Source organism: Mastigoproctus giganteus, chromosome 12, assembly GCF_048544385.1.
Source record: "Mastigoproctus giganteus isolate SK-2022 chromosome 12, ASM4854438v1, whole genome shotgun sequence".
NCBI lineage: Eukaryota > Metazoa > Arthropoda > Arachnida > Uropygi > Thelyphonidae > Mastigoproctus > Mastigoproctus giganteus.
The window spans coordinates 81,213,363-81,232,481 of record NC_143586.1 but is presented as its reverse complement, the minus strand read 5'-3'; the positions used below and the strand labels follow the sequence as shown (position 1 = coordinate 81,232,481).

Genomic DNA, 19,119 nt, shown 5'->3' with positions numbered 1-19,119 from the left:
AAAGACAGAAGTTCCAAAAAAGATATCAGCTCAGATAGCACAAAAAATAGATTATGCCGTACTATAGCAAAAAGACTCTTTGAACTGGTGTAACAATTGCAACCGACCTTAATCCCATGTAGATCAAGGGAGTTGTATGTAAGCAACTTAGAAAAACTGTTTTTATTCTTTTGTTAATTTAATAGTGCATCCTTCACAATGGTGTTTTTCAGAGTGCACTTACGGTGTAGCTACCATAAACTAGTTTTGTTTACACAAAAGTTAATTCTAGCAAATCAGTGCCATCCTTCGAGAAGCAGGATACTGGGTGGCCAGAGGCAGTAATAGGACAACTGTGCCAAGGTTTGTATTAAACATACAAAATAACAATATTTATTTCTCATAGGGTGAAAACAAACATTGTAATACATACTAACCAAATTTTGTAATAAACGAATATATTTATATAGAAAATCCTATTGTTTCACGGGGGAATGGTATGGGCTTCATATAAACGAGTACATTGTATAAAACGAGTTGTATTAACAAGATAGTATATAATCAGTCTAATCGCAAAAATTAGATATTCTAGAGGTAAACTGAAAACAGATTTGAAATTAGCATTTAAGGTCTATCTACATAATCCACATATTTTTTTCTGATGAAAAATACTTTTTGACCTATGTAATCAGATGAAGGGTACTGCTTTTGTTTGTTGCCTCTCTAACATTCAATAAATCCAGGAAAATTTTGCGACTGTGTGAGTGACGAATCCACAAGTTCCTGTCAGTATATGGAAAGTTAAAATCACCTATTATAAGACATTTTGATTTACTGGTCCATTCTATTCACCTGTTTAGTTGTTCATTAAACTTATCACAATCATTTATCTTATAACAGATTCTTACTCTCATTTTTGTTTTCCCCAGTGCTTATGTCACATGAAACATCACCATTATATCAACTAGATATACTGCCTTAGATTCTATGTTCTTCTTAGCCATTCTGTTCTTTATGTACGCATTGTAGTGACCATATTGAAATTCTGCATCCCTTATGTCTGAGTGGTACGAGACACAAGGATTATTAATTGCTTATGAAATGGAAGAATGCCATTAACGTTTGGCTGTTGGTTAATACAAGTAGTCTTCTTTTGTTGAGGATTAACTTAATTACCCTAGAATAAGACATGTCCTAGGAGAACATTTTTACAATCCACTTTATATATATATATGCAACTAAAATACTACATTTTATATTATATAAATTTCACCTTATATATTTTATGTAACTAATCATATTTGCAAATAAAAGAATATTATTATTATTATTATATGTGGTGTGGCTAAATAAGTAATGAGACTGACAAAAGTATAGATAAGGAAAATATTTTCTTACTCATCTCCCTCAAAATAATCCCCAAGGTATTTTACACACTTATAACAGCATTCATGCAAGTTTTGGAAAGAGTTGGGAAACTCATCTGCTGTGATGGTATTTAGTTCTGCTGTAACATTCTTCTAAATGTTATAAACACTGTCAAATCAGCTTCCTTTCAATCTCAATTTAAACTTAGGAAACAGAAAAAAAAGTCTGTTGGAGTCAAGTGAGAGTAAGGTAGGTGGATAAGCATTGCAATCTGCTTGTGAGCCAGAAATGTCTGTACATTGATTGCTGTGTGAGGAGGTGCAATGGCATGTAAAAGCTGCCAATCAGATTGTTCCAAATCTGGCTGCATGTGCTTGATTCTTGCCAACAAATGTTTCAATACATATAATTGGTAATTGCTGATAACAGTCTGTGCTGGAATGAATTCCTTTTGGATTATCCCTTTGTGAATGAACAATATGATCAGCATGGTTTTGATATGCAATTCCTGGAAACAAACTTTTTTCGGTTTGCTGAACTTTGTTATCACCATTCTGCGCTTTGTCCCCAGTAATAATGCTGTTTAGGAAACCAGGTTCACTGTCATCTGAACAAAATCTTTGCAAGCATCCAATTATCTGGGTTTTTCCTCACTGCACAAACAGTATGGAACAAACTTTGCAAATTTTTCTTTTTCCCAAGTCTGGTAATTATGGATCTTATTGATTCCTTATTTGCATTTAACTCATATGCCAGAATTCTCAGTGTTAACTGGTGGTCACTTCCTAGTAAATTGAACATTTCCCCCACCAATCTGGGGATAAAGTTGTTTTCGGTCATCTAATTTGTGAATCGTTTGTACATCCTCTCTGTCCTCTTTAAAATGCTTAAACCATCAAAATGTTTGCATTTAGGACAGAGCCTTGTCCACCATAAGCTGTTTGTAAAATTTTGTGTTTCAATGGAACTTTATCCCAGCTTTACACAAAACTTGATGTTGATCAATTGTTCCATTCTTTGGTTACTGAGTGGGATTAGACATGATACATAAAGAATGTTCATATAAAAAAGCAACTTAAGGCCAATGGTTGGGGTTGGCAGGACTGCCAAGATCACACTTATGCTTTGCTATCATCCTCTCCCGGAGTGATATTTGTGTTATTTAATTTTTTAAATTCAGTCTTATTGTGTTTTTTCTGTACTGTGTAATGTAAGTATCTCATATCATTATCAACATTTATGGTTTCCTTCTTGTCTACATACCATTACATATGGTAATATGAGGTATAATGCTATAGCTGATTAGCAATATTCAAATTTTAATATATCACAGATGCATAATTTCTCTTTTAAAATTAACAAACTGTTGTGAGACAGCTCTTATCATTATTATTTTATTATAATATTAAGAGACCAATCAGTCTTGAAGAATGCATACTTTTTAGGTTCTGTATAAGGTGATTCTGTACAAAACCATATCTTTTTTTATTTCAATTAAAGGTAATTCATATTTAATTAATATATGATATTTTATAATAGCAAATTTACCTTCAGCACTGTCACTGCAGCTCTGTCCATAGAAAAGAGAGAAAGAAGTGTTATTATGCATCATTACAAGAGGACAGGGGTCTGCTTCTAAAATTAAATATACAATTCCATCTCTTGGATGAGCAGTAATAACAAATGGTTTAGTCACAGCTTTCTCTTCTTCCCCTTGAACAATGGAAAATGTGTATCTACTATCAGTATTAAGAGAGTCTTTAATGCAAATTGGATAGCTAAAGTGAGTTGAATCTTTATGGTAACCTGTTTGGGCACTACTAAAAATGAGATAGTAGAGAAATTCTACTGCTTCTGCTACAGGCACTGACTCAGATGACAGCCATGATTGGGGCACCTCCCAGAATAACAGAGGCTGAGGAGTGTAACTGGAGGTACTTTTAAGCTTAAATGATTTTTGCATAAGACAGTCTTGCAATGTTACCTGAAAAAGATTTTTTAAAAAATTTAACATACATTTGTTTAATTCTTAACAAGATAATTTATTTTAAATTATGATCATGAGGGTAGTTCAAAAAGTTCGTAGAGTAAGATCTATGAAAGGCATGTGACATAAAATTAAATTTTAATATATACATCAATAGAAATTCACATAAATTATGCTAATAAATGAAACTAATTTGTTTAATGAAGTTTAATTAATTAATGAAGTTTAATTAGTTAATGAAGTTTAATATACAAAGGCAAACTCCTCAAACTAAATAATTCAAGTGCAACAAACAGTTAACATTTTAGAAACCTCTTTAGGCTCCATTTTCAAGACAATGTAAGGTACATATATATTATCCTCCTGCCAGTGTGAGTTACAAATAAGTCTAACCTAACCAGTGTATATTTATGTATAGGCAACACCTACATAACATGGTACTTCTACAACATGGTTTGAGAATTGCGGCAATCCTTACACAAGACAGTACTTAAATAACACGTTTTCACTCTAACATCGTTTAAAAACTGCGGAAAATCTCGCATAACATGGTATTTTTGAGCATTTTTACTGGGAAAACCATGCAATTATGTTAGATGTAATTTTCAACGTTTCCATTCCTTTTTTGTGAATCCCGCTGTTGACTTGCTAGTTGTTATCGCCTTCTTCGTATTTTTCTAAAGCACATTTCTGGAGGTTGCTACCATAAAACAATAAAAACAATTTGCACTTTCCAGTTTATCGGTTGGTCTTTTCTGTTAGTGTAATCAATTATAAAAGGGTAGTAAATTCGATCTTATTGCATTTGCATAGTACCGATAGCTGGAATTGTGTGGGTTTTCACGTTATTATGGTGAAATGTGTTTCCCCTTGCATGAAATATTCAATCATACAAAAAACATAAATACATGTTCGGAAACTCATTACTCTGTATCTCACTTGTGCGTATTGTTTTTTGCCACTTGTGCGTGCAGTGTTCTTTGTTAGTAATTGCTTATCATTTTTAATGTTTTAAATTTTACAACCAAAAAAAAAAAAAAAAAGTCAATGAACAGAAATATCAAGTAGTATGTACATATTACAGTACATATTAATTAAGCTATGTATGTAAGAGAAAAATTTATTTTTATTTTGCTAACTGGAAAATATTCTTCCAATTTTCATGTATCATTTAAAGGAAGGGGGTCATTGTATTTTGTTGGGAGATCCTTGGGTTAGGTTCTGTGCTATTGAACTTGTGGTTGTTTAAGATCATAAAAAATTGTGACTTCGAAGCATGCAGTTCGTAACTTTTAAAAACAGCAGAAGGTACCCGAGATCTAGATGCTGCAGAAGAGATTGTGCTTAACAGTGATGAAGAGGAAGAAAATTAAATGAACATACATTATCTCACATATAGGCATCACAGTTTGTAAGGTAAGACGTTTGTTCAGTTATTACTATTTAAGTTACTAATATTATAAAAATACTAGTACTATTAATACTAATAATAGATATATATATATATAAAAAAAGGCATATTTTTGTTAGCTTTTGGAACGTAACCCCCCCCCCCCGCTTTTTATACTGGTCCTTAGTCCCATATAACACGGTTTCGCATTACACAAGATTTTGTAGGAACCAAACTACCGTGTTATATGAGGGTTACCTGTATAAATATACACTGGTTAAGATTAGACTTATTTGTGACTTACACTGGAGGGAGGATATTAGACAAGTACCCAATGTTGTTGTTTTTTTGGTTTTGGGTGATAGATAAAGTGATCAAGTTTATTTGTGACCTTTGTACTAGATTGTTGTAATTGGGAATGTAATCTATGTGGAGCCTTGCTAGAACAACTCCTCTCTACAACAACTGTCTTGCACAGACATGACTTCCAGTATTGATTACAGGCTTTACCTGATAAAGCTTTAGCATTAGCAAAGGCACATGATGCAGGAAAGCAAGCTTATACAGCAAAAAAAATTCCCATTTCACTGATCCATTCATTCCAAATGTTTGTCTAGTTCTGCCTTGAATTTATTTAAGCTATCAACTTCCACAACAACAGATGGAAGTTTGTCCCAGCAATCAACTACCTGCTGGCCAAAGGCAAACTTCCACACATCTATTCTACAACTGTCTTTCTCAGTTTGAATCTATGCCACTTCAGGTTTATAATCTGAGTAAGAAGAAGAATCCCATCAGCATTGCGCCTGCTCAATCCATTCAAGGCCTTATACACCTCAATTAGAGTGCCTTGCAGGTGCCTAGTCTCCAGAAGCTGAAGTATGCAGAACTTAAGCCTTTCTTCATAAGAACACCCCTTTGTTCCCTTCACCAGTCTTATTGCCCTTCTCTGTACTCGTTCTAGCAACCCTATAACCTTCTTAAAATGAGGCCTCCAGACCTGTATGCAGTAATCGAGGTGTGGCCTGACTATTGCCTTATACAAGGGGATAATCACCTCCTTATCCCTGCACGCAAAATTCCTGTATATCATTGACAAGACCCCATGACCTACTCTGGCAGCCTGTCTGCACTGCTCAGAAAACTTTATATCTGACTGCACAATTACCCCAGGTCTCTTTTACTCTCCCCTACCCTGAGTAGGGGAGAGTAAAACACCACATAGTTGGTACATTTCTCTCTCTGGGGTTACTGCTACCAATATACAGTACTTTTCATTTGTCAATGTTAAACTTCAGTTGTCGCTTCTCAGCCCACCTATCCAACTTTTCTAGATCCTGTTGCAGCAGCATACTGTCATTACTGCTATTAATAACCCTGCCAACCTTTGTATCATCTGAAAACTTTGACATTAAGCTTAATATACCTTCATCAATATCAGTGATAAATATACAGAACAACAATGGGCCCAACACCAAACCCTGAGGGATGCCACTAATAACATTAGTCCACGTACAACAGTACCCATTGATTACCACTCTTTGTCTTCTCCCACTCAACCATCCTTTTATCCAATGCCATACTGCTCCAATTTGTACAATAGTCTTCCATGTGCAACAGTATCAAAAGCTTTCCTGAAATCCAAGTATATGATATCAAAATTATTTTTTGCATCCAGTTCTTTGTGACCACATCATATCCAATAAAATTGGTCAGACAAGATTTCCCCTTGACAAAACCATGCTGTGTCTGAATTATTACTGCTGCCTTGTCTAGATGATTCTGCAATGCTTCTTTAATCAGTGACTCCATTCTTTCCCTGAAACAGAAGTCAAACTAACAGGTCTGTAATTACTCGTGTCACCTTTCGATTCCCCTTTGTGAACTGGAGATACATTTGCACATCTCTAGTCCGTAGGGACTTCCCTCCAAGTCCACGGATGTTCTCATAATTATATCTAAGGGTTTGCTTACTTCCTTTGCTACCTCCTTTAATACATGTATAACTGGTTAGATACCATTTATATGTATGTTATACATATAAATGGTATTTATATGTATGTATGAAACTTCAATAATTTCTCCTCCACTTTGTTCTCAGTTATTTCAAAATCATTTAACTCTCTGTTAGAGTTTGATAAACATCTTGCCCTCACCTCCTTGAATAACTCCTCATGTGTGAATATAGATGCAAAATACTCATTCAGCAGCTATCTGAGAATGATCACCTACAGTCAAAGCATTGATATCAAGTGGACCAATATGATTCATCCCCTTCCTTTTAGAGTTTATATAAGTAAAGAAATCTTTGCTGTTTTTCTTTGCATCCTTTGCCAAAGATTTTTTCTTAATCTCCTTTCACTTGCCTAACCTCCTTTTTGACTTGATTATAGACTAGATTTTATCTACCATAGGCTTAGGCTTCTGTGTCACCTGATAATTTGTGTGTATCCCATGCACTTTTCTTCTCTACCATGAGTCTCATTAGTTCATCTGACATCCATTCAAGCCTAAACCTAGAGCAGTATTTCTTAGTTGGAACAAAAAGGCTAGTAGCTTCCAAAATTAATTCCTTGAATGCTTCTTGTTTAGAATTTTCTGTTGGTAACATCATCAGTTGGTCCCGCTGTATAGAACCTAAAAAATCTCTGAAATCACTGTAGTCACCTTTACGAAAGCAAAAACTCTTCCCTTTATCCCTGACGGTAGTTATATCTTTAAGTAAATCCGACATTAGTACATTCTGATCACTGCCACCCAGTGGTTCCTTTATCTGTAAATTCTTAATGCATGAATAATCACTGCTGATAATCAGATCAAGAGTGTTACTCCCTCTTGTTGCCTCTCTAACATGCTGCTGTAGAAAACAATCATCCAATAAATCCACAAAAGCTTTGCTAGTGTGCGAGTGACCAACCCACAAATTCCAGTCTATATCTGGGAAGTTAAAACCCCCATTATAAGACATGCTGATTTCCTGGCACTCTATTTCTCTGTATAATTATTCATTGTACTCATCAGAGTCATTAGGCCTATAACAAATTCCTACCCTTATTTTTGCTTTCCCAGTGCTTATGTCACACAAAACTGACTCAACTTTGCACTGTTCATCTATGTCAACTGGATGCACTTCCTTAGATTTTGTGTGTTTGTTAACTAACAGCATAACCCCTCTTCCCTTCCTATCCTTTCTTTACACATTGTACTCCCCAAATTCCAATTCTGCATTCCTTATCTGAGTGGCACAACGTCTCTGATATTCCAACAATATCCGCCTTGGATATCTTAAACCAGCACTTCAAATTCATCAAATTTATTTACTATACTCCTAGCATTGGTGTACATGCAAGTATACATGCACCTGTTCTTACTCTTAGTTACTCTAACACAGCCCATGTATTTACTTGTTTCATGACTCCTAGAATTCCTGAAATCCCCAGAATCTTGCTTTCTGCTGCTGCTGCTCCTTTCAATAGAAGCAGTGCAAGAATTATTTCCACCAATGCCTGTGGCTACTGTTAATCTATTATTCTGTGAACTCCCCCAACATTGCCTTGATAGCATCAGCAGATATTCTTGCACCCTTTCTATTTAAGTGTATCCCACCTCTGTAAAAGCAATTTCTCCTGTTAACAAGCACATACTATGCAAAAAAAAATTTTACCCCACGAGCCCTGCACAATGTCTCCAAGGCTGAATTGATTGACAAGGCCCTCATCGTATACCCCCTCTTATCGTGTCTGGGCAGGATTGCAGACACTTTCAAATTTAACCCTAACTCGTGACTTTTTTCAGCATTGACCTGTACTTGCTTAGTAAATCCACAGATCTCCTGAACTTAATGTTTGTGAGCTGCTCATGCCATGATTGTTGCCAAGAGAGTTAAAGTTATGTGTTACTCTCCTGAGTCTGTGTAGCCGGCTGTGTTCTACGGTTGCAGTGATCTGGCTGCAACATCTTGCAGATCATTACCACTGCTCCCTATGTGGCTTTGGATCAGCAGGAGCAGATGTCAAAGGAATATTCAGAAAGAGAATTTAATAAAAAGAATCAGTAACTGTTGAACCTGGGTTAGGACTGGATGAGGGCTATATCTTATCCCTGAGAAACCCTGTAAGACATTTAAAAAATATGGATATATTATATAGCTTTGATAATTGTAATTATAAAATTTGATAACTGATAATTTTATTTAAAATCCAGGCAGAAAAATGTTCAAAAGTACTATTCGGAAACTTAAATTACAGAACCACCGATCAGTTCCAGATCACATGAAATAAACAGCTATGTTTAATGTGGAAAATTTTGTATTTTGTGCTTGCATATTAAAAAAAACTATACACATCATTTACCTTAGTTGCAGAACTTGGAACAATATAGGAATACATCTGCAGGTCAGTAGTGGAATTATTGAGGATATTGAATGTTGCCAGGGCTGTTATTATACGGATGTCTTCTTCTTCCTGTGATTTCAGCAGAAGATAAACTACCTAAAATTTAAAGACTTATTCAATTTTCTCTGAAAATGTGAGCCCAACATTTAATTTTAAAATACAATTTTGTTATTAGAAATAAAAAAGGTAAACTGCAGCCATTATCAACCCACTGCAGGATGGAAGCCTCCTCAACAATTCACGTTGAGGGAAATGGATCATAATCTGCCACGCTGGTTCCGTGCGGGTTGGCAGATCAACCGTATTTAGCAGTCAGGGGCTTGTACCCCGGTCTACTCAAGGAGCATGTGCTACTGCACTCCTGCTCCTGACCACTGGACTACGGGAACCCTCTTATTAGAAATAATAAATAATTAATTAATTTCATTATTTACGTAACTTTATTTTTAGTTTAAATAAAATGTTTACATAATGTCTATATATTTTCTCAAGTTCATTTGTTCACATGCCACCCTTCTTTGTAGTGGTGATGCCATTGTTAATCTAATAATGGTTTATTTATTTATGTAAATAATGTGATGCATGAAGAAATGTAAAATCACTAATTTTGATAGGGTTCAGCAGCAAAACAGTGTCTGCAAAGGAAAATTTTTCTTTGCAGATACTAGTAACTTCAAACATTTGTTCCTCTTATTCAAAGGTTGTAGCACAACATCTAAAATGAACAGTAAATGTGCTAATGTTTCTAAACTATGCTTTGCTTATTTTAACAAGAGCTAACTTAGTTTGTTAATTTTATGTAACTTCACAATACATAATAAAAGTAGTGCACTAAAAAAGAGGGGGGCTTAGAGGGGAACAGGTATCCTGTGTGTTATCAGACACTCAGTCTAAAACACTGATGGATCCAATATCTTTCTATTACAGAAGATTTAGGAGAAGTCCGGCTGGTCTGCATCCCTAAAATCCACTCATGCACACCTTCTCAATGGTAAGCCCTGTTACATCACTTAGGTGACAATGAATGTGTAGAGTGGTTCTCTTCAAGACGCCTGGTCAGCGTGAAGAGGAAAAGACCAAACCCTCCAGCATATGACAGCATGACAAAACAAATGGCCCTCAGTCCCCAGTGGCTTTCACTCCCCCTCTTACGGCAACTAGAGGATCAGAGTGGAAGCAGAGGGTGCTAAGAATTTCTAGGTACGACCAGGCTGCCATGCACGGAAACTGAACTTGGCCTGTTACAACATAAGATCACTCATCTGTGAAGACAGGATATAAGAGCTGGAAAATGAATTAGAAAATGTTAATTGGAATATCATCGGTTTGGCTGAAACAAGAAGAAGAAATGAATCACTTATAAGTTTATCAAGTGGAAATCTGCTGTACTCTAATGGAAACAGTGAAAGGAGTGAAGGTGGAGTTGGGTTTCTGGTCCATAAAGATTTAAAAAACAACATTTTGGAATTCAAAGGTACATCACCAAGGGTGTCAAGACTAATACTCAAGATTTCTAAGAGGTTGAAGAAATCTACACTGAAATCGAGAGTCTTATAGATGAGCAGAAAACCCACTACACTATTATTATGGGGGACTTCAATGCTAAGGTTGGAAAAAGACAAAACAGTGCAGAAAGCATTAGCATTAGTAGAGGCATATGATGCAAGAAAGCAAGCTTATTCAGCATCAGCCAAAAAAAAAAAAAAAACACACACCACTCCCATTTCACCCCACCGTTCATTCGAAATACCTGTCCAGTTGAGCTTTAAATTTGTTTAGGCTATCAACTTCAACAACAAGTGATGGAAGTCGGTTCCACCAACCAACCAACCACCCGCTGGCCAAAGGCAAATTTCCGCACATCTATCCGACATCTGTCCTTCCTCAATTTGAATTTATACCCTCTGAGGTGATTATTCTGAGCAAGATGAAGAATCCCATAGACATTGAGCATGCTCAAACCATTCAAAGCCTTATACACCTCTATCAGATCACCTCGCCGGTGCCTAGTCTCCAGACTCTGTAATTTGCAAAACTTAAGCCTTTCTTCGTAAGAGCATCCCTCTGTTCCATTCACTAATCTTGTTGCCCTTCTCTGTACCCGTTCCAGCAGCTCTACATCCTTCTTGAAATGAGGCCTCCAGACCTGTATACAGTACTCAAGATGTGGCCTAACCATTGCCTTATACAAGAGAATAATCCCCTCCTTCTCCCTGCTAGAAAAATTCCTGTATATCATTGACAAGACACCATGAGCTACTCTTGCAGCTCGTCTGCACTGCTCAGAGAACTTCATATCTGCCTGCACAATTACTCCCAGGTCCTTTTCATTCTCCACCACTGTCAGTGTAGTACCGCAGAGTTGATACGTTGCTCTGGGGTTACTGTTTCCCATATGTAGTACTTTACATTTGTCAATGTTAAACTTCATTTGCCACCTCTCAGCCCATCTGTTCAACCTTTCCAGATCCTGTTGCAGCAGCTTAGCGTCAGTAGTGTCCTTAACAACCCTGCCAACCTTTGTATCATCTGCAAACTTGGACATTAAACTTGATATCCCATCATCAATATCATTCATAAACACCGAAAACAACAACGGACCCAATACTGAACCCTGAGGAACTCCACTAATAACATTAGTCCACGTTGAGCAGTGTCCATTGATTACCACTCTCTGTCTTCTGCCACTCAACCATCCCCTTATCCAAGTTATTGCACCCTCTTGTTGCCTCACGAACATGCTGATGTAGAAAACAATCATCCAATAAATCCACAAAAGCCTTGCTAGTGTGCGAGTGACCAACCCACAAATTCCAGTCAATATCTGGGAAATTAAAATCTCCCATTATAAAACTCTCTGATTTACTGGCCCACTCTATTTCCCTGTACAATATCTTATCATACTCATCAGAGTCATTAGGCCTATAGCACACTCCTACTCTCAATTTTGGTTTCCCTATGCTTATGTCACACCAAACTGACTCGACACTGCCCTGTCCATCGATGTCGACTGGCTTCACTTCCTTGGACTTTATGTGTTTCTTGACTAATAACATAACCCCTCCTCCCCTCCTGTCCTGTCTATCCTTTCTATACACATTGTATTCCCCAAATTCCAGTTCCGCATTACTTATATCTGTGTGACACCACGTCTCTGATATCCCAACAATATCTGCCTTTGATGTTTTGAGCAATACCTCAAATTCATCAAATTTATTTACCAAACTCCTAGCATTGGTGTACACGCAGGTATACATGCACCTGTTTCTATTCTTAGCTACCCTAACGCAACCCATGTGTTTACTTGTACCGCAATGACTCCCAGCAGTCTCTGAAATATCCTGCATCTTGTTTTTCAGGCTTCTGCTCATTTCAATAGAAGCAGTGCAAGAATCACTTCCACCTCTGCCAGTGGCTACTGTTAATCTATTAGTCCTTATATCCCCCCCAACTAGCAGTTTTCCGACCCACCTAACACTGCCTCGACAGCATCAGCAAAAATTCTTGCACCCTTTCTATTTAAGTGTATCCCATCCCTGTAGAAGCAATCTCTCCTGTTAATAAGTACAGTCCAGTCTGAAAAAAATTCTACCCCTTGAGCCTTGCACAATCCCTCCAGGGCCGAATTGATCGACAAGGCTCTCATCATATACTCCCTCCTATCATGTCTGGGCAGAATTGCAGACACTTTCAAATTCAACCCTAATTCACGGCTTTTTTTCAACAGTGACCTGTACTTGCTAAGTAATTCCGCCGGTCTTCTACTCTTAATATCAAAGGGGAACTATAGGAAATTTTGGAATTGGTGAAAGAAATGAAAGAGGCGAAAGACTTGTGGAATTTGCAGAATCTCAAGGATTGTCAGTAATGGACACTTTTTTCCAAGAAAAGGGTGAACAGAAAGTGGACATGGAAGAGTCCAAAAGGATTAACAACTAATGAAATCTACTTCATTCTCACTAACAGAAGATATATTGTGAATGATGTTACCATCCTGAATAAGGTAAATGTTGGAAGTGATCACAGAATGGTAAGATGTACACTTGATATAGATGTAGGAAAGGAAAAAACTGACGCAAGTAAATAATACAAAGGTCTTTGAGATAACAGAAGAGGAGAAAAAGCAGTATGTACTGGAACTTAAGAACAAGTTTGCGCTTCTGCAGACTGCTCAGGACCAAGATATCAACGAGGAATATTACAACTTTCTGAAAGTGATAAAGCCCAAGAAACCTATATGGAAAAAGAAATCCAAAGAATAAAAAATTAGTCAAGTAACACTTGTCATGATGAACCAAAGACGACAAAAGTAAAAGCAAGAAAAACACTGACAGGGAGAAAATTGAGTATACAGAGTTATGCAAAGCCATTAGAAAGAGACTCAGAGAGGACATAAGAAGATTTAACACTAGAAAAGTAGAACAAGCATTAAGGAAAAACAAAGCATTTAAATCAGCAGCCATGAGCAGTAATACAGAAAGACAAATGATACTGAAACTGAAGAATAGCGATGGTGTACTTATAAACAGCAGAGAAGGCATAATTCAAATAGCAGAAGACTACTATAGAGAACTACACAAGGAGCAAGGGTATGATGCCAGCAGTGGGGAAGATGGATTGCAAATTAGCAACACATACGACATACCCGATATTCTTCCTGATGAGCTAGAACATGCATTGAAGAAAATGAAGAATCAGAAAGCCCCGGGGGAGGATGAAGTTACTGTAGAGTTGTTAAAATTGGGAGGAAGATAACACAAAAACTGGCAAGGCTCTTCACAAAGTGCATTAGAAAAGGTGTGATGCCTAAGCAGTGGAATAATGCAATCATAGTTTTGCTGCATAAGAAAGGAGATAAATCAGAAATTGGAAATTATAGACCAATTAGCTTGTTATCCCACATCTACAAGTTGTTCACAAGGGTCATTACTAACAGAGTAGAAAGAATACTTGATGAGAATCAACCGAAAGAGCAAGCTACTTTAGGACAGGATTCTCAACTATGGATCACCTTGACGTAATATCACAGCTAATGGAGAAAGCAAATGAATATAAAACACCATTATGCCTGGCATTTGTGGATTATGAAAAGGCATTTGACTCCATACAGCATAAGGCAATGTTTCGAGCACTGGAAAGACAAGGCATAGATACCCCATATATTATGATTTTGAAGAAAATATATGAGAATGCTACCTCCTTTATTAGACTAGACAAAGACAGTAGCAAATTTAAAATCGAGAAAGGAGTTCGACAAGAAGACTCAATATCTCCGAAGCTGTTTACTGCTGCCCTTGAGGAAGCTTTCAAAAGATTAGACTGGTCGCAGAAAGGAGTCAATGTGAATGGAGAGTACCTAAACCATTTACGATTTGCAGATGACATTGTGGTCATAAGCCACGATCCGAAAGAATTAGAGGAAAATCTTAATCAGTTATGCAGAGTTAGTAAGGATTTTGGACTAAAGATGAATATGGCTAAAACAAAAGTAATGATGAACAAGTATGCCACAGAAAGGGAAATAATGATTGAAGGAGCAGTAATTGAAAAGATGGAGTCATATACTTATCTGGGACAAGTTATTAGCTGTAATAATGATAAATGGCTGGAAATCAAGAGAAGAATAAATTTTGGATGGATAGCATTCAGGAAATATAGTCACATACTGAAGAGCAATATCCCAGTTTGTCTGAAATGTAAAATATTGAACCAATGTTCAATATTTTACATTTCCATGAACCAATGTTCAATATTTTACATTTCCATGAACCAATGTTCAATATTTTACAATATCCCTACCATGACTTATGGAAATGAAACTTTTGCACTCACCAAAAGAATGGAAGAGAAGCTGAGAACTACACAGCGAATGGAACGAATTATATTGGGAATCAGACTGTTAGATAAGAAGAGAAACACATGGATTAGTGAGCAAACTCAAGTAAAGGACATTCTTATCAAAACAAAAGAACTAAATGGTCTTGGGCAGGACACATAGCTTGAAGACATGATGACAGAGGGACTAAGAAGATAACAGAATGGTACCCAAGAGGAGCTAGAAGAAAACCTGGAAGACAAGGAGGCGGCAAAGCAACTAAGCAAACCCTTAGCCATAATTATGAGAGCGTCCTTGGACTCAGGGGAGGTTCCCACAGACTGGAGATGTGCAAATGTATCCCAAATTCACAAAGTGGGATCGAAGGGTGACAAGAGTAATTACAGACCAATTAGTTTAACTTCTGTTCCGGGTAAAATAATGGAGTCACTGGTTAAAGATGCACTGCAGGATCATCTAGACAAGACTGCAGCAATAATTCAGACACAGCATGGGTTTGTTAAGGGAAAGTCTTGTCTGACAAATTTTATAGGATATTATGATGTGGTTACAAAGGAACTGGATGCAAAAAATAATTTTGATATATTTTTGGATTTCAGGAAAGCTTTTGACACTGTTGCACATGAAAGACTATTGTACAAATTGGAGCAGAATGGTATTAAGGGTAAGTTGCTACAATGGATAAAAGGATGGTTAAGTGGGAGAAGACAGAGGGTGGTAATCAATGGGTGCTGCTCTTCGTGGACTAATGTTATTAGTGGAGTCCCACAGAGTTCGGTGTTAGGTCCACTGTTGTTTTGTATATTTATCAATGATATTGATGAAGGTATATCAGGCTTAATGTCGAAGTTTGCAGATGATACAAAGGTTGGCAGGGTTGTTAATGACAGTAATGGCAGTGTGCTACTGCAACAGGATCTAGATAATTTGGGCAGATGGGCTAAGAAGTGGCAACTGAAGTTTAACCTTGACAAATGCAAAATACTACATATGGGTAGAAGTAACCCCAGAGAAACGTACCAACTGTGTGGTACTACACTTAAGGTGGTAGAAAATGAAAAAGACCTGGGAGTAATTGTGCAGGCAGATATGAAGTTTTCTGAGCAATGCAGACAGGCTGCCAGGGCAGGTCATGGGGTTTTGTCAATGATATATAGGAATTTTGCTACCAGGAAAAAGGAGGTGATTATCTCTCTGTATAAGGCAATGGTCAGGCCACGCCTTGAGTACTGCGTACAGGTCTGGAGGCCTCATTTTAGGAAGGATGTAGATTTACTTGAGCGTGTACAGAAAAGGGTAACAAGATTGGTGAGGGGAATGAAGGGATCCTCTTACCAAGAGAGGCTTAAGTTCTGCAAATTGCAGTGGCTGGAGACTAGGCACCTGCGCGGTGATCTGATTGAGGTATATAAAGCCTTGAATGGGTTGAGCACACTGAATTCTGATGGGATCCTTCCACTTGTTCAGATTACGAACCTAAGGGGGCATAAATTCAAATTAAGAAAAGACAGATGTAGAATAGATGTGCGGAAATTTGCCTTTAGCCAGTGGGTGGTTAATTGCTGGAACAAACTTCCATCTGTCGTTGTGGAAGTTGATAGGTTGAATAAATTTAAGGAGGAACTGGACAGGCATTTGGAGGCAATGGTGTGATTTTTTTTTTTTTTTTTTTTTTTGGCTGATGCTGCATAAGATCATACACTTGCTTTCTTGCATCACATGCCAGTACTACTACAAAAGCGGAGATGGATAGATGAAATTCATGAGTTTGTGGGTAGCAAATGGATGGCCAGTGCTCAAAACAGAAGGAACTGGAAAGTTGCTGGAGAGGCTTTCATCATGCAGTGGATTGAAAATGGATGATGACTAAAAAAAAAAAATATCAATGGAAAGTCAGTGTTTCTTAAACAATTCAATTAGGCTTTATAACCACTCAATCAAGCAGGCCATTCATCTTTTATAATATACAATGGTGTTCAAATAAATACTGGCTGCTCCTATAACCAATAGTCATTTCAGCTTCAATGCTATTATGCTTCTGGTAGCACACCATTCAGGTTCAACTCTAACCATGATTTGTAGTTCATTTGCTGTTCTAAGTATTCAATTGAAAACTGCTTAACAGAATAAGAAGAAGAGGAGTATTTGCAATATTAATTTGCTGAGTTCACTGTACAGTATATCAATTCCTGGTGATACATAGATGAAGTAAATTGTGAAGAGGAATCTTACTGCTAGTCATACTGCTACTTCTCACAGAATACTGTTATTTACTAGAATTGCTCCACTGTGTGCAGTCCTTTTCTGATTCTATTTTTACATAAAGTAACAACAACATAATTTTTACTTTATGAAAAAATAGTATTTTTACTATAGGATGATTCATCAATAGTTTTTTTTTACTGATGAATCATCCTGTAGGTTAAGGTATGTTTCATTTAGGCATGTGCAGTCTCATTCGTATTAACATATAAGAGTAAGTTCGTAAAAAAATACAATTCCACTGTTTGAGTTTCCCAATACTTGAAGAATTTTATTGATCCTTCAGCAGATTTTCAAGAAGTCAAAGACATTTTTTAACTTTGATTTTTTAGGGAAATATGGATGTCTTGTATCCATGTCTTTACTGCAAATCTTTTTAAGACTTCTTCCCCAATTGTCTCTTTTCCTTTAAATTCCAATTGTTCTGTACGGGCAGACGAGGAAGGTAAGAGCTTTTTATTTACTCTTCTGTTTATGTTCATGTGATTCACTTGTACCAGATATACAAGTTGATTACACTTTGATTCCTGAAAAGTGGTTTGTTTAGTCAAATTGTGGTTGAGGCGTCTGTGTTTCTGAGATAAAATTATTTTACTGGTTTGTGCTTCTACTGAATGACTTTGGGCATATGAAGGTTTAATGATGGGGATTAATTGAATTAGTTTCTGAACTTTCTGGCATGAAATGTTTGATTCTGCTTTACATTTCTGTATTTCTTTTTCCTACTTCCACTGTTACTAACCATACACTTGAGAGTATGCCAGGTCCCCTTTACAATTAGGTCATGTTGGTTTTGCGACTCCACATGCTTTGCTGTCATCTTCCTGAGAGCTGCACCTGGTACGAGTCAAGGTATCTCTGAAGGCTTGGGCTATCTGAGAATTCTGTACTTTTGGAATTTAAAACACTAGTGGCTTAGAATATAAAATCTCACTGAACAGTTCAAATATCCTGCTTTTAGTTAGCTCGAGATCAAGGCATGTGAAAGATGATGAGGTGAAAAGGAAAATCAAATCTAAGTAATCTGAAAAGCTATTATGAGGCTGTATTAGTATTGAGTATTATGTCTTTACCTCCAGAGGTCTCATCCTCTGTGACATTATAGTGATTTTGCCACTCATCACTCATTTTGAGCGGTCTAGGTTCAAATCTTGTAGATGGAGAAATTTCTAAAAGCTTCTCCAACTGGGGCTGTACCAATCTCTGGTAGAGGGAGCAGGATTCCCCCACGAGTCATTCTGGGTTTTTCAGCACGCACGCACGCACACACACACACACACAAGCTTGCAAATACACATAGACATAATACACACACAGCTCAATATGGTCCAAGTCACTGATGCCTGCCTAAAACCCAACAATAACCAGGTTTTCCTCAAATCTGCATGTGTACTTGGATAGTGTTGCATCTCTTTGCATAGCCAGTCAGGTGTGTGTTATGTTGATACTGTGGGTATACGCATGGTGTGTTGTTTGTGTTGTGCAATTGGCTTATTGGCTACCAGGAAGCTATAACCACTTGAAAGGCACATGCCAAGGATGAGTACCATGAAGTGGTACTCATCCTTGGCATGTGAAAGCAAAAGAAAGCGCAGTGCGTGTTGTGGTATGCTGAATTTAAATCTGTCATAACAGTGCAATGTCACAACACACCATGCTTTCTGTTGTACGGCAATCTTACTGACACCGACTGAGATGGTGCAAATAGGAGTCATTCTGCACACACTCATGGCACAGTCAAGGTCATTGTTGAGGTGTCAAATAAAACTTAGTGAGTTACCACACTTTTTGCTGCTACGATTACAGCAATCAATCAAATATTTCCGAAGATAATTAAAAGGAAAATCATGGACATCTTTTCCGATAATCCTGTATTAAATACTGCATTTAGGACATAATTTAA

The 19,119-nt window shown here is 37.1% G+C and overlaps 1 protein-coding gene across 2 annotated transcripts in view; it reads right to left on the bottom strand.

The window, feature by feature from the left end:
* The window catches only part of Vps13B (vacuolar protein sorting 13B), a 965,007-nt gene that overhangs the window by 148,036 nt on the left and 797,852 nt on the right, over nt 1-19,119 (bottom strand). For both annotated transcript variants that reach the window (XM_090386413.1, XM_090386414.1), the window contains exons 42-43: nt 9,077-9,214; nt 2,896-3,331 (exon numbers count right to left, since the gene is read on the bottom strand). In XM_090386413.1, coding sequence (XP_090242539.1) covers nt 2,896-3,331; nt 9,077-9,214 — 574 coding nt within the window. The remainder of the gene's footprint in view (nt 1-2,895; nt 3,332-9,076; nt 9,215-19,119) is intronic.